This window comes from Patiria miniata, unplaced genomic scaffold, assembly GCF_015706575.1.
Source record: "Patiria miniata isolate m_02_andy unplaced genomic scaffold, ASM1570657v1 HiC_scaffold_3, whole genome shotgun sequence".
Classification (NCBI taxonomy): domain Eukaryota; kingdom Metazoa; phylum Echinodermata; class Asteroidea; order Valvatida; family Asterinidae; genus Patiria; species Patiria miniata.
The window spans coordinates 14,275,757-14,298,230 of NW_024037069.1; the positions used below are offsets into that span (position 1 = coordinate 14,275,757).

The following is a 22,474-nucleotide window of genomic DNA, read 5'->3' on the forward strand; positions in this document are numbered from 1 at the left end:
AGACAATGGTGCTAGTATGCAAAATCCGAAATGACGTCACCATGATGTCATCGCATGATTTTTTATGATTTTTTTTATATTTACAATTTCATTCCGCTCCAGAATTTAACACTTCCTTTCATTGGATTGACTTCAAGCTTGGTACAAACCAAGACCACAATGCTGAAAAGTGTTATCAAGATGACCTCATCGTAAGGCATGTGCCGTCATCATTGACGTGCATTTTTAAAGTCTCATATGGAGAAAACTATCAGTCCGAATGGGTCAAAGTTGCGTATGAAGGTAGTCCGATACGTCTGATTTAATATGGATTGATTTCTTTTTGTTGATAATGTATCTCACAGACGCTAAATAATAAATTAGTTACATTCTTGTACCGTATACTTTGGGACGTTGTACAGTACATGCATAGTCTGGGACGTGTTATAAAAAAAAAGCATAATACGGAAAAGCCCCATGTTCTGTTGCAAACAGACATAGATCTCTAGTTTTGTTTTTGCAAATATATTTATGTTGTTCAAGTTTGTAATTTAATTTGTTTAGTAGAAGTTGTTGCTAATGAAGAGGCACACAAGCAAAGCCACGAGGGACATCAGCTGGCCACAAGAGGGCGTTCCTGCACCATTTGGGAGCCAGGGTGTGGTGTTGATCCAAACGGAGTTGTCCTTCGACGCATCCTTCAACTGAAAATGGAAAGATATTAATAATTGAAATTGGTGTTTGGCTCGGATAAGAAAAACAAGACTTTCGAACATTCCTCATCAATTTTCTTTGTTCAATACCCACACCTGTTCAGGCAGGTTACTTCAGCCTATCCCCAAATTTCTTTAATGGGCCTTTATAATTACGAAGCTATACAGCAATGGGCCTTTATAATTAAGTCGCCATGGTACTTATTCCCGCGCTGTAATGACACCGGTACAACAGATGTGAATCCAAAGTTTTGTCATAAGTTTATGTAGGCCTACTGCCACAGCTAAAAAATTATAATTGTAAAATCTAGATTTTTTTTCAGATATACATATTGTTACCAAACTGCTTCAATGAACTTTTCATCATCTATTGTTTGTACTCGCGTCGTTATTCGCTGAAATGGTTTCGTGATGGCGCCCGTAATTACCTCATGTATGGCATATAAACTAAGGTCCACATAGGAGTGCAGGCCAGTAAATCGGTCCCAAACTGCCTACGCCGGCCAAATCATGATTTGCATGCCCTCAAATTCAGTATTACAGCATTTTGAAGGCCGTCAACTTGATGTGCAAGAGGACTGCGAGCTCGTATTTCTGTGAAATGTGGCTTATTTGGCAATCGAGCGTAGGCGTCCATTTTCAAAATGGCGATGGGCTTCAGGACTGCTTTAAGGGGTGATCATCTTTGGATGGAATTTTCTCCAAAAACTCATTGATTAACCTCCAAGAAAAAAAATGACGAAATATGCTTTAATTTGATGTACGTCTTGAACACATATGAGAGTCGTGCGTATTTTTCCTGATTCTCTGATATGGGGGTATTTATCATTGGGGTATATGGAATTTATTTACTGGTCTGCAACCATGGGGGCCCCACCTTCTGATGCCTGAATCCGTCTTGAGGCACGCTGAACTTGTACCCAGTTGGGCAGGCGTCGCTACTTGGGTCGTAGGAGACAGCGGATGTACTGACTGTCCAATCATCTGGGTCGGTCGTGCTCTGACATGCGTACTTCAGCTTAGTGGAGCAGTCGTTGGAAAGGTACCAACGCCAGTCTGTTTTGCTGGTTCGAAAATAGAGCGGAAAATTGTCCAAGAATTATGGAAAGACGCGCAATAATGTACTTGGAGATGAAGATCTATGCGATACATAATTTAAGCCAAGAAACGCAGTAATGTAGCCCAAGCCCCGGCCCCGGCCCAGCTGGACCCCCTTAATTACCTCCCTACGTTACGGAGGGAAATGCAATGAAGACGGTGTCCAACCTGGGCTACCCAAGCCCTTAATGTAGCCCTGACCCGACATTTGGGTATACGGTTGTGGCTATAATAGCTACCGCAAAAGGCCAGATATTTCATGATTATCAAGGCCATAAATTCAAATTACACTGAAATTAGAAATCACGCGCAGTTAGTGAAGTCAGCCCATTTTTTTTTTTTTTTAAATCAGAGGCACAAAAAAGGGTAAAAATTGTGTTTAAACTTCTTTCACCATACCTGATCCAAACGCATGATTCCTTGGTGAGCTTAGCGTCGGGTTGCCCTTCAGCCCATGTGAACAGGGCAGTCTTGATCAGGTCCGGTGTGATCATGTCCGTAGCTGGGTACTGCACGCGACACTTGACGAACTCAGTGAAGTCATAAATGACTCCCGCCCCGTTGGTTGGTCCGTCGTGTTTCAAACTAGAAGAAAAACACCAAAATTAGATGGGCTTGAAAGTAGGAGCACCAGCAAAAATTGTTTCTAAACAGTATGGTTACATAAAAATGCTTGTAAGATATCTAGTTATACCTGTGCTTCTTAATTAAGTATTGAAATTGTATATGAGCAGGCAAAGAAAAAAGAACAAACCTATTTGATTTTTAACAGCATTTTTATAATTTTTTTATTTTTGTTTTTGCGGGTAAATGTCAAGACGATTGAAAGTTGATCCATGTTACTGCTCGTACTGATTGGCTACATCATAATCCAATTCATGTATGTCCTCGACTTTACGGATCTTGAGGTATGCTCATAAGGAACGTTTGCAAATAATCTCAAGGGTCAAGTTTGCTTCCAAATTAAAAAAATTGACCGATTATGAGCAGGAAAAGAAAAAGAAAAAAACCGTGGACATTTTTAACAAAATGTCATTCTTGTTTTAGCAAATTTTTATCATTTTTGACGTGCTAGTTTTAAATGTTTTTTTTTTCAATATTTTTGTTCACATTCTTATTTATATCACATCTTATTTATTAATGTTGTGTATTTTTAATGTTCGTATAATTATGTTTAAATGGTCGTTTTGATGAATGTATTTTTTAAATGTATGTTTTTTTTTATTGTATTGGGACTGAATGCCTGTGTGACGAGGTTTACTCTTTTTTTTTTAAAGTTCCATTCATCATGTTTTATATTGCGTTTGTATCTTGCAGTGAGGGCGAATAAATAATAATATTAATACTACCGGGAATGGGTCATTAGGGAGACTTTCCCATAGACTTGTGCACACATATTTTTCCAACTTAAATGTGCCCTAACGAAATATTCCCTTGTCCTTTCTCCACGAATGTCGGTAGTTTAACTAATTAGACCACGAGCAACAAATATAACTTAATTGCGACAGTAACATTTTGCCTCTAAAGGGGCTGTGACATTAGGGAGACAGTTATGTGTCTCCCTAATGACCGTTGTCTCCCTATAATGGAAGAAATTACGATAACGTGTCTCCCTAATGGAACATTTAGTGGAATAACGATAATACCTTCGTAAAAATTTGAGCATTGAGTAGGCCTACTGACACATGCTTGCGATTGTGATTTGTGATTCCACCACTGATAGTTGACAAAAGAAATCAAAATCAAACCCAAACGAAAAAGGCTCCTCATATTTACGGATATCTTACTGTGTGCTGTTTCCGTAATGCGTGGAGTCACTGTAGTAACGCAATGCGTTGGTAAGATTCTTAGTGCCGCACTGTGGATAAGATGTAAACTGAAAAAAAGAAAGAAAATGATTAAAAAGATTCCCATTAAAGAGGACACACACAACATAATCCAAGTGTAATGTAAATATCACAGAATTGTTTTCCTTTGTAGTTCATTTGAAAATAGCTTTAGGCCTAACCTTATAGAGGCGAATGCTTCCCCACCACAAGTTAATATAATAGTAGCCATTAAGTACAAATATTTAATGGCTCAAAAATTGGTACCTTACATATCTCATCTGCAAGTCCTCCCAGTATATCTTGTGGATGTACACGCCCCCATGTGGGTAAACTTCGCCGCTTCCTGCAGTACTGCCTGTTGCAATCACTACGTTCTTTCCGGCCTGTTGAACAAAACAAAATGGTCACGTACTCCACGAACAAAAATGTCATGCACATCGATAGCTCTTTCATGCCCTGCAAAGAATGGTGCTTTGAACTCGGTGCAAAAACGAAAACATACACGATCTTGTATAAATGACTTTACGTCATAGTTTCGCGCTGCCATTGTGCACAATCTGATGAATACATTTCAACTCCGCCGATGTTTGACGCGAAATCGTCGTTAAGTCATATTCTCTATGCATTCGTGTGAGGCATGAACTGGTACTAAAACCAAAAACTGACTGAAAAAAAACCCAAAAGGCTTTTCATCCAAAGTAGCCAAAGTAATATGCCTGAAAACCTCAAAATATTGTGAGGTGCGTCAGAGTTTCGGCACTATATCTTAAGGGTTGGCCCACTCGCACAGAATACATTGCGGACTAGCCTATACCGAGGGTGTAGTGCGAGTATATTTTGTACCTTTCTCAACTGCCTAGGCGTGGGCCACTGTCCACCGTACGTATTCTTCAGGTCTGCCGGGGTCAGTATGCGTTCACCCATGTAGTCTCTCAGAGGATTGTTGACCGAGTCGTCATTACCTTGATCAAACTTCTCCTGTAATAATCGTTAAAAGAGATAGGAAAACGTGAGAATTGTCGTTCTAGTCCTCTTTTCCCTGTCTAGAATTGCACAAAGTATAACCAAGTTCGAAAAGGACGTCCATATCTACGGAGACGTCTTTCGTCAGCATGCTTCAACGTGCAGTTGTAATGGGCAAAGACATAAAGACAATAACTCTAATCAATTAGGAAATTCACATTGCATGCAACTAAAACAAGGGAAAGCAATACTTCACACAAATATGAAATTCAAAAATATACTGTTTATAAAAAAGCACTCAAAGGCATTGTGTACAAAGCCCACTCCAGAACAAGAATCAGGTCGTAGCTACAACTCCTTTGGTTCGGCACGCATGCAGTTACAGCGAAAAGTTTAGTCTCAAATGAGCATGGTCAAAACTTCCGAAATCTTGATAATCTAATCCTGATACACGGGCAGTTGCCTAAGGACTTACGTTCATGTAGATCTTAACCATCTCCTCCCCGTTACCAGGGAGATTTATCCAATCAGCGATCTCCTTGATTCCGTCTGAGAAAAGCCTATCATACACACTGCACTCAAGATCGATCGTACTGCCCAAGTGTGCCATGCGCATCTGCAAATAGTTGTGTGTAACAGTCGACATTGTGAAGATAATGATAAACAGACGTCTTTATACTTGTCAATACTTTATACTTGTCAGTACTTTAATATACATTTTAATACGTGTCAATTCGGGTCAGTTCTCATCCTCAGGAAATATCCGAGCCCAAAGTTGACGCTATTTCTTCTTAATTTGCTTTGCACATGCAATGAAGGTCTCTAAATTAAACATCTTTCGTGACAGGAAGGAGTTCAAATTCGAAGAAGCCAAGAGCTCGAAACGCCGCTAAAGTGTCATTCTTGCCACGCTTAAAATCTCATAGATTTCATTAAAAAAAAGATGGTTAGGTTACTGCGAACCATTTGGTGAGTCGAGCAATTTGAAATATAGATCGTAAAATAGGATTGCCTGACTTTTCGACCCAAACAGCAGAATATTTCTGAAGGCCAAATATGAAACTAATTTAAGGAGTACGAGGTCTATTTATAGTTTTAGATTGATTTATTATTGGCTTTCTGATTTGATGAGTAGTGTATACCAGTGGGACCTTGAACAGACTGATCATGTTTGCTACCACCAATCGTCTGCAAAGGCCAGAGTTGTGACGGGTCACTGATTTTTGTGACTCGAGTCGAGTCGAATCATTTTAATGAAGTGACTCGAGTCGAGTCCAGTCACTCGGTCAAGAAGGTCGAGTCGAGCCAAATATTTAGCTTGAGAGAATTCGAGTCACTAATATTTGAACACAATATATCGAATAAACAAGTTGTATAATTGCATGTATGTTTGTACATGTCAAGCGGCTGCTGTACAGTACCGTGCTGTATTCGCAAAATGGCGTGACATAATTTTTGCACCTTGAGTCATTGCTAATATCTTATGCAAAGTTTTTCTTTTATTTTAGGACACGAGTCTTATTGCTGTAAAGCTCCTAGTTGAGTTACAGTGACTTGAGTCGAGTCGATCGAGTCATTTACCCAATAGGGACTCGAGTCGAGAATTTATAGCCTGACCAACCTTATACGCGTTGTAGAAATCTTGGCTTCGTCTGTTTTCAGATTCGCCTCCTAACTTAAAAAAAAATTCGAAGGAATTGGAATGAATCTGAAATTCAGTCGGAAATGATAACAGTAGACTTCTTTTACCTCGTTAAAGCAAAACCAGTTGTCAATCTCCACTGCCCTGACACCCATGTTCAGTAGGTCCGTGAAGCTGAACTCCTGGTTGGCGTAATTGTTGCAGTCCATTGGGTAAGGATTTGGAGGCGACCATGGACATGTGTCATTGACTTCCAGGATCCAATGATAAACAAAATGGGAAAAGAAGTATATGGTTAAATCTATAAGGCATTAGGTTCTACTTTAACGGTGTAATTTCTACGGTATGTAGTGTGATATTTGCCAGATATAATCGGTAGACCAGTGTATGCAACCGAGATCTGGAATATACAGTTATTTCTTAACTCTTGCCCGCGTTGGTCGCAACAATATCGACTGATTTCACTTAAGGGGCAACGTCAGTGGTCACTTGTTACTCAAATAAAGAAACGACGAGGAAATTTTGTGACTAATTATTTATACACTTTGAATCTTGTTATAGTTAAAAAAGGGATATTTTCAGGTGACATTTGGGTCAGGAACGGAGGAACCTACCTCCATATCCCCATGCTCTGGTGTTGTACCCATTGTGTGCCTATGAAATAAAATGTGATACCAAAGACAAATTGTCAAGATAGTGGGCCTTGGTTATTCTTCGTCTCCATTCCAATAAAACGTGTCTTTCCGATACCGTTTGAGTTCAGGTGGAATATACAGCAGTAAATATTCAACAAAAAATATATCAGACCACACGTACTTTGAAACGTCGAGTTACTAAATCGATTCTTTTTAAGAATAAAACAACGTCAAAACAAGAGGTTTGCCTGCACGGTGCTATCGGAAACCTCATGTATTGACTTTACACCGTGCAAACCTTCAAGTCGTATGTAGAGTTGTACTGTAACGTGTTTAGGCTATGTATCTAATAATGTTTACATATGGGCTGAAATTTGTCTTTAAATCAGTGTAGTATAAAACCAGGACAATAAGGTATGGTACTCCATCGTCCTGCTTGTAAAGAATCAAACTGTATGAAAATGATGTGCCATTATCGTTTTCCATACAGGCTACGACATCATATCAACCATAATTATATAAATTTAACGGACAAATTATACGGACTCACATCGAGCATTTGCAATCGATTCCAAGGTTCGTCAATCTGTTGGATGAAAAAACGCACACAATCCAACAAATCAAAAACAAGTACATTGATCAAAATCAAATTGCCGACCAATAAAGTACGGGATTTATTCTTCGAATGATGAGTACGTAAACTACAACTGACTAGAAAACTAGGATTGCGACCGAACAGTTTCATTGGAAAAAATCGAGAAGGCTGTTGGAGAACACTTGACAATATACAGTCTTTTGGTTAGGATCTAAAACAGTCCAATCCTCAAGTCTATTCTGAAACGACTATTGACTTTTCAGGTTCCCACGGTTTTACATGCAGCGAAATGTAATCCAAGGTGGCATCTATTATTGGAAGTGTGGTATATAATTGAAACCCAGTTAAATTATGACATAAAAAGAGTATGACCTTAAACTGGGCTTAAATTATATTGTATAGACAAATTTGGGTGATTTATTTTGTTTCAAATCACGTTGTCAAGTATATGCGTTTTAGATAAGAGAAGATATTATCTCCTGGTACATGTGGACCTGTGTGTTATTTGTAGGTCTACTAAGTGCCAAGATAAGAATGTCACCTTATCGACGAAGTATTCATATCAAACCATTGTTACAGGGCAAAGGCAAAATGCAAACAAACTTGTTGGATGTTTGGTAGGGTGAATTTCAGAATACAAATTAAAACAAGCGACACAATCGGCTTGTAGAGTAAAACTGAGCATCCATTGTCTTCTCGAGTTGGATAGGCCTATCATTAATGTTTCAATTAATAATGGCGAAATATTGGACAATCGCCGATTTAGTTAAAGGGAGCTGGAATCAGACTGAAAAAAAGAATCGTAGTGCTGATCAAGTGCAAATCTTTACTTTAAACAAATTAGTTTAGCTTTCACCACCGGCAATTCCTTTTTTTTTCAACTTGCCGGTTTCCGAAGGTTTGCTTTTACGCCTGATGAACAGAGTTTGTTTATGGTGTAAATCGAGGATACACACGTCAACATCATCAGTGAATCGAGGACAGGAACCAAATTGAGGACGACCTCATTAGAAAACGTGTACAAAACCAATGAGAGAGAGAGGGGGAGAGAGAGGGGAGCTGTTGCGAAAAGTACAAACAAGGGAAAAGGGAAGAGGAACAAAAGAAAATCCTCGATTGACACCATAAACAAACGTGATAGAACACGCATAGGTATTGGGAATTGTGACTATATGGCGCATACAAAAATGTATTCCAAACATTTCCAGACATAGTCATTCCCAAGTAACTACATTAAAAGGTGTGTGCCCCTAGTAACGTTTAGTTGCTCTTCAATGCTTGGCAACAATTCAATCAAATCTCACCTGTAACTCTCGTTGCTGTTTCGCTGTTGCTATCAGCCAATCATCGACAGGCACCTCACCCGGCATGCATTTGTGTGTATTGTCTCTGCACTGTATTCAAGAATTGTGGGAATTTAATTAGCATTTTGTTTAATTGAAGGTATATTGTGAAAAACAATAAAGGCAACTTGACATCACAAAACAAACATTATACACAGAGAAAAAAGCATAAAAACATACACGCGGAATAATAACATCACTGTCATAGGCAACTATCATTGGGTGGGGTTGGATTGAGTTGGTTTCATCATTCAATAGGGGACGTTGAACGAAAGAGGACAATGGGGTCCCCAATTCCCAAAGGTCCCCAATTTGGATTCGTGTACGAAACATATAAGGAGGTCTTCCTAAAAAGTTAGTAAAAACAAAAGAGGGACAATAGGGGGTCCCCGATTGCAAGCAAATACACACTTGCTTGGGTTGGGTTGGTTGGGTGGGGTTGGGTTGGACTGGCTTGGTCGGGGGGTTGGGGGAATAAACGAATACCTGGCATCTACAAGAGATGTCACTTTTCAGGTTTTAACCCGAATTCAGGTTTTTTCTCAAAAAAATGCGACAAATTAAAACTGCTCGATTTGGTCTGAAACAACCTGAAAACACATTCTTGAAAAGGGGTAAGGGCAGTTTCATTTTTTAAAGTTGTGTTTCGGGCTTTTTATTGATATATTGGTGGTATCTGGTATGTCCGGGCATAACTGCGAATGGCCAAAGGTCGCGATACGAACGTGTTCGAACTTGATTAAAGGCAGATAACTTTTTTAAAGTGTTCACGTTACTGGCTATACCTGTGCGTTGTGGAAATGACGAGTGGATGAGTTGTGAAAATACCCTTAATCTTTGGGTTTTACTGTCTTTTATAAGTTCTATTGCTGATAACTTTTTTGATAAATTACTACGGGCAATAAACCTATACATATATTCATATATAAAGCATGACGCCCCTCAAGTTGCAGTATTACAAAATCATCTAAAATGAGTAGGTCTGTTTTAACATTAGCTTTGGATTTTGTCCGACTTATCGCTTTATATTGAACTGATTCCGAGCCACTGTCAGATCGAACATTTTAATATACATTGTGTAGAAGACAAACGGATTAGCATGTCGATATATAATAAATAACGAAGCCATAACCATCAATACAGGCGAATCGGCCACGGTACAAGACCCAAAGATGAGACTCTTACCTTCTTACAAGATACATCTTTGCTAATACCGGTGCAAGTCGCGTCTGCTTGAGCACCAACCTACCCAGAAAACAAAACAAAAGCAAATTCATGAAAATACCACAATTAAGTCTGTGAACTTACGAGTCTGCTAACTGCTATAGATGACAACACAGTGAGAAGAACCATGTATTTTCAATGCGTGATTTGAAACATCCTTGAAATCCGTTCTTGAAGTTAAGTCTTTCTTCAGACGAAGATATTGGAGTTGACGTTCTGTAAGCGTAGAACGGTGTTATAAAAATACACCAAACGCGCGATATTTAAGCACACCTGAGCGACTGCTGTCACCAAAAAGACGATGACTGCGACGAGAAACCGTGGACACGTCATGGTTGTAGCAACTATCAAATCACGGTGAAGGTCTGCTGCAGAACGACTGGATTTCAGTAGCGCCCTACGCACTTCTAAAAATGTGAGCGCTGTTTTGTTTTTATGAGATCATGACTTACTCTGCTGCGCATGACCGTACAGGCGGTTATCTAATAACCTGGCTATACCCTGGGCATAGTTTGAAAGGTTCGTGACCTTTATCGTTGCTTTTGATAAGAGTCCAATAAAATTTACAACTTAAATATCTAAATATATATATATTGTCATGTACTGAAACGACAACGGATCAACAAAGACAAGACAATTTACAACAAAATATCAAAAATTCTGGCAATCTTTGGTGCTGAAATAGCTGTAACATTAATGTTTCTGTCTAAAATGATATCGCACTTTTGCTCATGAATGTGGAAACCATTAGCATTAGCTTGAATATAGCAAAATTATAGTTGAAAATAAACTGAAATGGGACACAAAGGTGCGTTTTTGAGGACTGCGTTAAAATACGTTATGTAGGTCATGTTATAATATGCAGGTGAGTCAAAATGAAAATGACCTTATTACAATGTATTATTGCTCCTTTAAAGGAATCAAATTTGATACACAAATGAAGAGCACGTTCCTCAGTATCTGGAAAAAATAACTTAAATTGATCCATGTTCTCAGACGTTATGTACTTAATGAAACGATTTTACAGCTGTCTGTGAAACTCATTGGAAGCTATAGCGCTGTAGACTACAAGCAGGGCATTGAAATGACATGTTCATATTCAAAAGCTGGATTGTGTTTGCGTCGGCCGGGGTGATGTAAATAAATACTAGGTTTTGACCTTCAACGACGCATTAACATAATTCAAGTCTGTTTTTTTTTTCACTTTCACTGGGGGTGGGGGGGGGGGGGACCGGGGCCTTAAATACTGAGTATACAGTGTTTATATGTTGTTGAACGGAAAACCTAAGTTTGAGATTTTAATAATTTGAATTATACTGTCAGTTGTGGTGTTGTGTATGAAGCCCGGGAAGGGACAGGGTAGAATTTTTTTTGGGAGTTTGCTAATTCGTTCGCACGAATTCCTAATTCGTTCGCACGAATTCCTAATTCGTTCCCACGAATTACTATTTCGTTCCCACGAATTACTATTTCGTTCGCACGAATTACTAATTCGTTCGCACGAATTACTAATTCGTTCGCACGAATTACTAATTCGTTCCCACGAATTACTAATTCGTTCCCACGAATTACTAATTCGTTCCCAGCGAACGAAATAGCAATTCGTGCGAACGAATTACGAATTCGTGCGAACAAATTAGGAAATTCCAAAAAAAAAATTCCACCCTGTCCCTTCCCGGGCTTCATATGATTGCAATGCTAAGGTCGCGTCGACAACAATTATACTACTGCATGCATGCACATCAACGCCCCTTTTGAACTGAATGTTTCGCTCGAGATCAAAGTTCACGATCAAACTAACAAGCAGTAGCCTGTGACTACACAGGAACCATAGAGCTATGACTGGAACTGATCTGCATAAATGTTCACGTTCAACACTCGGTACGGGTAGGCGACATTTGCCTGTGGAACTGAACATGATGTACGATGTTTGTATCGTCGGGGCCGGATTATGGGGTTCGTCAGCGGCCAGACACGCCTCGTTGCCTGGTCGCAAGGTGTGTCTTATAGGACCCAGTGAACCACAGGAAAAGGTGAATATTATTAGCTATAGCTATATCAGGCGCGGTTCTACGGGGGGGGGGGGGGGGGGGGGGGCTAGGGGGGCTGTAGCCCCCCAAAATTTTGTCTAGCCCCCCCCCCCAACTAAATTCCGTTAAAAAAAAATGCATTAGCAAAAAGAAGGAATGTGATGTACATGCGAACGGTCTCCCCCTAAAGAAGAAATAGCCGTGACGAGGGTGCATTACTTAAAATAGTGTGAATGTTTTTATGATATTATTGGTGCTCTCCATTAAAAATATGGCATGATCCCGCCCCCCCCCCCCCACCTATTGATTTTCGGAGGCCTAAGTGTCTGGAACAAATAGCCGGTCTACATTTCAGCACGCCTCCCTGAAAAAATTCTGGATCCACCGTGCTAGCCCCCCCCCCCCCCAAATATTGGTTCTAGAACCGCGCCTGAGCTATATACATTACGCAATCAAAGGTGTTTAGATCCAGGTTCGACCCTATAGCGGCGGGCTTGTCACTACCATTCTCGAAGTAGCCCGCTTGCGAGTCAAAAGTATTGAAATGAAGCAGGAAACTTTTTCGCGTATCCGCGGATTTCTTCGTTTTCCTAGAAGTATTGAAAGTGATGTAAGAAAACAAATTTGCCAAACAGGCAAAACAAAAGGAATACATTATTTATTCACGTCCCAAACTGTGATTTAAAAGGTGCTGCACCAGCACAACAAAGATCACTTGAGCACTGCATAGTTATGCATCCAACATTATGTGCATGCGCCTCAGTAGCGTACATGAATCTTATATCAGACATCATGTGTGACTTCACACCAGTAGCGTATCCCGCTTTTGATGTCGGGGGCCCCCGAAATGTAAACAAATGGGTTTTTTTTTCTCCGGACAATTGGCCTCCGTGGGGGGAGGGGGGGGGGGCGGCTGGTACCTATCTTCCAAATGGGGGCGCTCTTCAAAACTGGCCATTATTGTGCACACTGGAAAATAATATGCTAATGGTTGTACAATATATGTAATAGTTTTTGAGCCAGTTTGCAAGGTTTTGGGTTGATGTAAAAACTCTGTAACCATTTTTGGAAATACTTACTGAAAAAGATTAATTTTAAAAATCCGGCGGGGGGGGGGGGCAAGTTTCCCCCTCTGGCCCCCCCCCCCCCCCCCTCTGGTTACGTCACTGCACGCACAACACTTCCGGTTGTGTGACCGCCACTGACACACAGACAACAGACATCATACAGACACCGTTGGATATTTTTTTAACACTACATTTCGTTCCGTGTTCACTAGGACCGCCCTGGTCGGGATATTTTCGCCTCTCACTACGACGCCGGGCGAAATGTGCGCAAATACCACGGATATCATCACACCAGAGGCTCGTTGACAACAAAAACGTTCCAAAGCCTTCTTCAATTGGAAGCTACTACAGGTAAAGTGTGCCTCCTCAACTCTTGTCGTCTCCATCAAAACTTGGTTAATTTTATCAATGTAATCTTGGGAACATTTTCCAAAATGTATTCAGATGAGGCTTTGATAGTATATAAATAACGAATTCGGTGACAGATTGAATGTTCTATTCCACTCGGCTTCGCCTCGTGGAATAGAACATTCAATCTGTCACCTCATGAAATTATTCTTACCATCGCACGAACGTAAAACATTCGTTATTTGTTTTATACAACACCTGAATAAATTCTCGTCATTTGATTGGTAAATTATAAACTACAATTTATTTTGATTTTAAAGATGTTTAACTACCCCTTCACGAAAATGTTTGAACCCAACGCTGTAGCGCTGGCTCTTTGGAACAATACGCGCTACGCTGAACGCGCACACCAGCATGCATTTTGCACGCAAATACCGCGTCATGGCACAAGCGCAAAGTGAAACGATATAACGCATGGGTATAACCATTGATCTCCATATACACAGACTGGATAGGACATCGCGTACGAACGTGCGTCCGCGCGCGCGTTTTTTGAAAAGGGTAAAGAACACAAATTCGCATTTGAATTGTGTACACTTTCGAACGGAGGATTCAAAAATGAAGTTGGCTTTTCTTCGGTTTCTTTGTCATTTTTGAAAGAATAAAAGAAACAGAGATCTAAATTGATCAAAATCGACGAGTAGTACAGTCAAGGTGTGCGCAGCATTAGATTGCTGGAGTCGGGAAGTAAGGAGCGTTGAAGAATAGGACAATTATTCGCAAGTAAGTTGTTTTTTTAACGAGGCCTATACAACATGGCATGGAGGAATATGAACATGGGAACGACAAAGCAAATTATAATATCGTTAATGTCGCTGTGAGTTTGAGGGGATGGAGGCCTGTGTGGTAGCTATAGCGAGATATTCTGTTCAAATTCCATAAGTCTAGGCCTGTCAGTGTCATGCTGGTCGGCATCATTTTTCTTTAAAAGACATAGGCCTAAACGTGCATGACTGACCCGGCAATGGCAATGGCAATGAACAAAAGTTGACTTGTTTAAAATAGTTTATTCAAATAACTTTTATAACTTTTATATGCAAAATCTGATTGAATTATGTCTGCCTTAAACGCCTACCGAAATGTTTCTATTCTTTATAAAGAGAAACCGAGGAGGTGGTTAATGCTAAATTACTGCACAACCGGCCGATTGACCTTCATTTCAAACAAAGAACTTCAGCAAAGCCATAGCAAAAACTACCAGCTGCAGGACGATTTCCGAGACGGACGAAAATGGAGAGCTTCACGGAGGGATGGAATCGAATACCGTATATCATCCACTGAATGGAACATACGATGTGATGGGCATCTGAGAGTTTGACTTAATCTATTCTTTATGTAAACCTGTTAAGATTGATTGATTTTTTTTTGGAAAGAAGCTGTGGGGTTAAACGCAAGTATTTTTGTGAGCTCCAAGATGACTGACACATTTATATTGACAGTTTGTATGGTGAAGAAAGCAATGAGTACTTTTACGGTTTGAAATTATATTGTGTACGCCGTTATATAAGATTATTAGTTATAGCCATTAATACACCGTCATATTCGCTCACAAAAACGATTCCCATTATACTTACAAGTAATTATATTTATTTTCAGAAGTATAGCTAAACATTTAATTATAAAACAAGACCGTGCGTAGCTTGAATTATTCTTTGACAAAAATATAATTTTGCTTTGTGATTCATCTCCTTTCACACAATATCACAGGAGGTGAACGATGTCATTCCCTGATCAATCTAGGGACGGGAAGAAGTTTTTACTGATTACTTTGTAAAATTAAGGTTTTTCCTTACCTTTTAGATTCTAATTGGTTTATGTTTGGGTTTTTAATAAATATATCAATCATTTGAATGAATATCCATACAATTTCTCGTGTGAGTGTTCAGTTAAAAAATATGATGTCATTTCAGCATATTATTAATACAATAATCATTTAATTGATGGAGTAATTCAGTGTGCTCTAATGACCAATGTGCCAAAAATAAAATGGCAATTTACTTACAATCATTTTTGGGAGGAGGAGGGATTTAAAAAAAAAAGGAAATGGGGGTTCTTGAATTTCGAAAATGCATAATAAAGTGTATATCAAGAAAGTGTGGAAAAGCTGTTTGGAGGGATTGAGGGTAACTCTTCATCGTTCAGTTAGTTTAAGATTGGTTTTGGAGGAGCGCTTGATTTCCCTCCTGTAACTTGTAAGAAAAATGTCGCTCGATAATCAATTTTCCAAAGTAAACAAAGTGAAAGCACAATGCGCGTTTACCCGTCTGACAGTAAACGCGCCGCCATTGTTCGGCCGCGCATTCGTGCACAAACACGGCGCGATGTCCTATCCAGTCTGTGTATATGGAGATCAATGGGTATAACGCATGGTCGCACCGTGCATTATACCGAATAATAATATGTCACGTGATCTACAATTCACCAATCAGATGACGGGGATTTATTCAGGTGGTGTATAAACCTAAAGATCAAGAAGTAAAAAAAAACGATCATGAAGTCCAATTGCCGTTTGAAGCTATACGAAAGTTCCGACGATTGAGAGCTCTTTTACCCATGCACTACAACGCCCTCTTTGTAAAATTAGTACAACTAAAATTGCCTATAATATCGCCTATAATATCTCGGAGCAAAATAATTAATGACAAGCACAGCAATGTAGCGTAGACTCATCTCATACGTCTAATATGCCTACAACTTTGAAACAACTACATGTATATAGGCCCAAATAGTAAATAATGTGTGACCTGGTTGTGTGTTTTCAGGTGTCAAACTCAACACAAAGGCGGGTTTCATGGTGTTTGGCAAGGATATACGCAGCATTATGGTGCCATCTGCTAAGACAGAATGTCTTCTTTTGACGGCAGAGGGCGTCTGTGAAAGGTATCCATTCTTGGACACCAGCCGATATGGCGACACCGCCATGTTGTTCCCAGTTGACGCCGGCCACGCCAACCCTCGAATGATCGTCCGTGCGCAGCAAAAGGCAGCCGCCCTCCAAGGCTGTGATATAATCGATGACGTGGTTGAGTCGGTGGGGGAGTCGGGGGACCACACTCACGGCGAACCATTGATGAGGGTTGTGATGGAGAAAGGGCGCCCCCTACTGGCCAAGAAGGTGTTGCTATGCACAGGTGCTTTCACACAGCTCAAGAATCTTTTACCGTCCCCAACAAAGCTGGACTTGGAAATCCAAGGGGCATTCACAGTTAAACTGGAAGTTGGAGAAGGGGATTTGGAAAAGTTTCGCACCATGCCTACTATGGCTTCCCACGGTGACCCGGAGTGGGATTGTTATATACTTCCTCCAATAAAGTACCCGGATGGTAAGGTCAAAGGTCATTTACATTAAATTATTTTATATTACCCAAGATGTCGAAACCACCTTAGCTTTATTGCACATTATGGTAGCAGCAAACAGCGTTTCTGACTAAAAACCAGTTCAAAGAAAAAAGAAACAGTCATCACTGAAAAAAAACTACAAGGAAACTCAGATTAAAAGTAAAACAAGTCTTCCAGAGTCGAGGGTTCCAGTTTCTTATTTTTGAAATAAGATCAAGTATTAAATGAAAGCCTCCTTTTAAGTAGCTCTTAAAACAAAAGAATTAAACCACGTAAGCACTCCGTTTGACGTGTGGGAATATCTGCAACTTCTTCTAAGTAAAGATGAAAAATAAATTCCACCGCTGCAGTGTTAATGTGACATACAATGTATATGTTTTTTTTTTATACATCCAGGCAAACACTACATGAAGATAGGGCCTATGAACGATGACGAGCGAAGACTGATTACACTTGAGGATGTCAAAGGCTGGTTTCTGTCCCAGCCCGATCCGAAGTTGGTGAAAAATTACAAAGATATACTTTTGGCGGTCGTAAAAGGTAACTGAGGGGTTGTGGTATTATGACCACTAGGTATTATACATGTATATTGAAGCTACAATTTTAAAAACGTGAAAGGAAAACCTCATCCAAAGATATCTATATATATAAGAGAGAGTTAAACTCGGCCTCCGAGACGATGTTTGCTCATGAAAGGATCCGAGACCGCGGGCTCCTGCGGCGCCAGAATCGCTCCACGTCTGTGGAAAAATGCGGAGGGTGTCTTCCGCCGGGTCGGACACTTCGTGTCGTCCTGATTTTCCCGTACGGACCGGCGATCCGTTTCGTCGATTTTTCGTGACTGTGCGAGGTCAGCGGCTTCGACGTAGGGGTTGTGTTTACGTGTTCTACTCGGCCGTTCTGCAAAAGCGTTCACCAAATGGTGGATGGGGTGACCTTGGTAAAATATTTTTTCTCCATGGTGCGTGGCCACCAAGTGTCCCTATTCTTTCATATGCTGCGCTTGCCGCCCCTGCGCTGAGTGCAACGAATACTCAGAATGACTACACATTAGTATGCCTTGCGCGGTCTGACCAATCGAAAGTCTACACTGCGTAGTATTTCCGGGCTATGCAAAACTGTCGATGGCAACACGTACTGCAGCCTGCTCCACACCCTGGAAACGAGGTTGGGTCTACGGTGCTCGCTATTTGAAGCGCAAACATGTGACGTCGCGTTATAGAGTGCTGTTGCTTCCATAATGTGTTTACAGCTCCATGCTTCCACCACCAAGGCTGAGCGTTGTGAGTTCGCTGCCCGCCACGTATAATTCAGTGTCATGTTATAATTTCGGGGGCCTGTTTGGGGTCAACGAAGGATCGATGCATTCACAAAAAAATCGACGAAAGTGTCCGACCCGGCGGAAGACACCCACATTTTTCCACGGACATCATGGAGCCATTTTGGTGTCGCGGGAGACAGCGGTCTCGGATCCTTTCAGGAGCAAACATTTCTCGGAGGCCGAGTAAAACTTGCTCTTATAAAGATGGTTGAACCAACTTCAATAAAAGCTAAATCGACTTTTTCCTCGAAGACGGTCTCGCAAATTGTAAGAAATTCAAGTTTACGTTTGTTGAAGAGTCCAATACTGAAACTTAATTATGACCTTCCTCCATGATCGTTTGTAATTTTATGGTAACACTCAACATTTTCATTTTAAATGACACCTTTACGTTTTATTGCATTATGATTTATTGTCAAAACTGTACAATCAGCCTTCGCCTGTGTACTACGGTAACCTTTTCACTGCGTTTTCCAAATGCGACTGCCTCACAAAATGCCAATTTATTTACAGACAGTTGCCATGGTACATAATTATCATGTGCGTAAATCGATGGGGGACAGGGGGACCCCCCCCCCCCCATTTTAAAGCGGGGAATATTGTTTGGTCCCCCCCCCACACACACACTTTTTCTTCCCCGAATAAAAATTGTAGCCTACAACAATGATTCTATTGCTCAGAATACATGTAGCTGATTCAATTACTCAAAACTCAAAACTTTACAAGATGATCTTTTGCTGAAATTGGTTTTAGTGGTCAGAAATTGCCTCGCATCACACCACAGAAATTGCTTTTCTATAACTGCATGTCTCCTTAACTATATCCCCATTTACATTTAACTCCCCAAATTTTCATCCCCAACACTACGCCCTACCCGATCTATGATCGGGTAAATCAGCTTGTAGCTAATAATACAAACGATACAATATTTACATATACATTTTATATCTTACAACGAGGGATTTTTTTAGGTTTATCCAATCTGTTTTCCCCGGGGATTTGTTATTTATTGTTCAATGTCTCTTTTCTTGATATCCGTATGCAACTTGAACATTTTATATATGACAAATATAAATTTAATAAGTTCCATTAAATTTAAGTTCCTAATATCAAGAAAGAGTCCCATTTCTGATAAAATACTTATTTGCAACCAGTATTTATTGAAAAGTGAATATTTATTGAAGTGGACATCAATTGATAATGCCAAAACCAATGTATGTGTGTGTGTGTGTGTGTGTGGACTGTCACGCCGACCAGACTCTAGATTCTTACAACAGTATAGACCGCTTGCAGACGCGTTCGATAATCGACGCGCGAAGGCGCGCGACGCCATGTTGTGGGACAAGCGTATATCTATCCATGCACATTTTGTCCCACAACATGGCGTCGCACACCTTCGCGCGTCAATTATCGAACGCGTCTGCAAGCGGTCTATTGTAGCGGAACAGTTAATATTTGGCGCGCTAGGCTCACCACATATGTAGTTTAGTTGGTTGGTACGCGGACTTCTGTCCGTTGTACAGCGCGCGAGTAGCGTGGCTGGTTGGTACCCAGCGCGGGTATATAAGCGCGTGTCGCGCGCGCACTCGCTCTCTTCCATTTCACTCGTTCATGGATTGCACTCTCCTATTGCGCTGCTCACGTTGTGGGATTTAGCTGTAAATTGTGGCGCGAAGCGTAGCACAGTTCCCGCTCAGAGACTTGGAGTTGCTGAAGCGTGTGCAGTACAGCTGTGGTCAGTCTCTCACTCAGGAAGAGCACTGGTTTAGTTCCGGTGAGTGCAGGGATTAGGAAATCTGATTGGTACGGGAAGCATTCCAGTTCTTGACGATTATTGGAAAGGGGCCAATTCTTACACCTAAGTAGGACACACCTAAGTAGGACGCACCTTATTGGGTCTCCAAGTGGTTACAATAAAGCAGTAGAGCCCTAAATACCTGAGTGTCTGATCTATTCATTGGACGTTAACCCTTCCCCGAGTGTGTTCGTGAGGTTTGCGTGAGAGCGCGAGTGAGTGTGTTCCCTGAGCGCCGGGCGGTAGACTGCCCCAAAACGGACCTGTTCCCCTGGCCTTCCCCACAGCCGCTCGTCGGGTCGGCAGAGAGCAATATCCAAGGCATCGTCGACACAAGACCGCCACAGTATTATCAAAGTACAAGGATACTGCTATTGAGTTACTTTTTTTTAGTTTAAAATCTAAAGCAGCCACTCAATGCCTTGACTTTACAAAAATAAACAGCAGCTATTTCTTTTGTCTATTTCGTAGGTTTCAATCCAGTCTCTGTCAAAACCGATATGTGCGTATGTTCAAGTACGCCGACTGGACTCCCCTACTGTGATATGGTATCGCCCAGACTAGGCCTTGCGGTTGGTGGAAACGGCTGCGGGGCGATGCTATCTGATGAGGTGGGGAGGATGGCCGCTGAGATGATCGCTGGAGGGGAGAATTGGAATCGAGACATACCGAGGGAGATGCTGAAGGCTCAGTTCATCACATCGCCTTCAAACTTGTGATTTAAATAATGCAATAGCTCACCTATAATTCTCTTCTTTAAAGTTTAGTTATTTCGAAGTGAACCATATCGTGCACGATCGTGCACGATCATTTGCACTTTGGGCATTTTTTTTTCGAAGCAACAAATTTGCAAGAAATCTTGCATACTTCTTTGTTCGGTTGCTACCGGTACCATACATTTTCAGAAAACAGAAAAGCACATTTTGGGGTCTCGTATAGACCAATGCCAACGCATATATTGCCAACGCATAAAGTGTGCCCGCTGACACACTGTTTTAAAGCTACTTTCAATGATTCTTTTCTGTGAACCTTTTGGTGCAATGATTTTAAAGGGTATTTGGGATTAGTTTAATCTTCACTTTCAGTATTTCACATATAAATTGCTTGGTACTTGTCCGCGTGATTACCAATGTTCCTAACTGCCTTCGATACGGCACTGTCAGGCAGATAACAGTGTCAAAGTACTGTGCGTCGTCTCAAAACTTGACATTATTTTAAGTCTCTGTTTACACTGCTAGACTTTGTTGAGTTTGTTGACTCAATCATTGGGTAACTTTCAATGATTGTTATCATTTTATTTTCGTGCAGTGTACATGTAAAGATAGAGGCTTACGGATAAACAGGTTCAAAGTTTAAGAGCTGTTATACAGTATCAACATTATGTCTGCATTTAATAATAAGTGACATCGCAGCATCCATTGTCAAGTTATGTACATACATGTTAATAAAACAGCTATTCCTTTGAATTGTGCTGCTGGAGTACCGATATGCATATTCATCATGGGCGCCGCGGGGTGGGGTTCCCCCAGGTGCAAGGGGCGGTCCCCCCCCCCCCCCTGGAAAAGACAAAAAGGAGAACTGAGAAAAAGAAGGGAAAAAGAGGTGTGAAATCTAGTCATAGGCCTATTGCTATTAATTTAATACAAATAACAAATGGGCGTCTGCACGGGTGTCAATGGGGGTGGGTGGGCAAATGTCCCCCGCCCATGCACTCTCGAAAAAAATATCAATTGAGAATATGCTATCTTCGCTCCCAGTCGCCTCCCTCCACTGGAAATTGTTTAATCCGTTACAAAACCAAGATGAGCGGAATTAACCTGAAGTGCCTTTTTAAACATTTCAAATTTGTTTTTGGTGAAAACCCTATTTTTTGCGATTGGATGTTTATTATAACGCCCTGTAGAGTGCGTATAGCTATACTGTTGTTTGACAATGAATTTGATTGTGATTAGCTCCCCCATTGAAAGACGGTGTCCAATCCCTCCCTCCCCCCCCCCCCCCCCCCCCCCACTGTTTGATTTGACGGAGCCCGGATGTCCAGTGAAAAAAACCCTGTCTATCTTCGAGCAGGGATATAAATTGGGCGCCCCTCCACTGTGACATCAAGCCCCCCCCCCCCCCCCCCACTCACCCCTAGGATGAAAACCCTGCCCACATCGCTGCTGGTGAAGCTGACCTTAAAGTCGGGAAGAAATCGTTCGAAAACGTCCCCAAATCCAGGCAGTTATCTCGATATACTGCAATTTCTTTTTTTACTGCACACCATAATAATGGATAGGAACGTACCTTATTAACATTCATGAGGCATGAAAAGATTGGCAGATATTGCAAACACCAGTGTTACAGCTTTCAAAAATGGACGTTCTCAAGCCTTTTTTTGAGTGGTGTATCCAACATTTTATGTCGGGGGCCGGAGGGGGGGGGGGGGTGGGGGTGGGGGGGGGGGCTGGTAGTGGTACTTATCTTCAATTCAATTCAATTCAATTCAAATGG

At 41.0% G+C, this 22,474-nt stretch overlaps 2 protein-coding genes across 3 annotated transcripts; one reads left to right on the forward strand and one right to left on the reverse strand.

The window, feature by feature from the left end:
- Window positions 1-48: 48 nt before the first annotated feature.
- LOC119738778 (uncharacterized protein MT2135-like) lies at window positions 49-10,443 on the reverse strand. Its single transcript, XM_038213738.1, has 13 exons — window positions 10,295-10,443; window positions 9,983-10,042; window positions 8,759-8,848; window positions 7,410-7,445; window positions 6,839-6,878; window positions 6,332-6,474; window positions 5,058-5,198; window positions 4,463-4,597; window positions 3,889-4,002; window positions 3,578-3,666; window positions 2,190-2,375; window positions 1,570-1,756; window positions 49-683 (listed from the first exon to the last, which is right to left on the reverse strand). Exons 1-13 carry the CDS (start codon window positions 10,352-10,354, stop codon window positions 540-542), a joined length of 1,425 nt encoding a protein of 474 aa, XP_038069666.1. The 5' UTR covers window positions 10,355-10,443; the 3' UTR covers window positions 49-539.
- A 1,426-nt stretch (window positions 10,444-11,869) lies between these two features.
- Window positions 11,870-21,500, forward strand: LOC119737836. 2 transcript variants are annotated; one of them, XM_038212456.1, is made up of 5 exons: window positions 11,870-12,054; window positions 13,331-13,469; window positions 16,289-16,849; window positions 17,262-17,405; window positions 20,453-21,500. In XM_038212456.1, the coding sequence occupies exons 1-5, from the start codon at window positions 11,938-11,940 to the stop codon at window positions 20,698-20,700; spliced, it is 1,209 nt and encodes a 402-aa protein (XP_038068384.1). In that variant the 5' UTR covers window positions 11,870-11,937; the 3' UTR covers window positions 20,701-21,500. The 2 variants fall into 2 exon arrangements, 1 of the variants encoding a protein (XP_038068384.1); XR_005272410.1 differs by lacking the exons at window positions 11,870-12,054; window positions 13,331-13,469; window positions 16,289-16,849; window positions 17,262-17,405 and adding an exon at window positions 19,673-19,960 and having other exon boundaries at window positions 20,453-20,538.
- The last annotated feature ends 974 nt before the right edge of the window (window positions 21,501-22,474 follow it).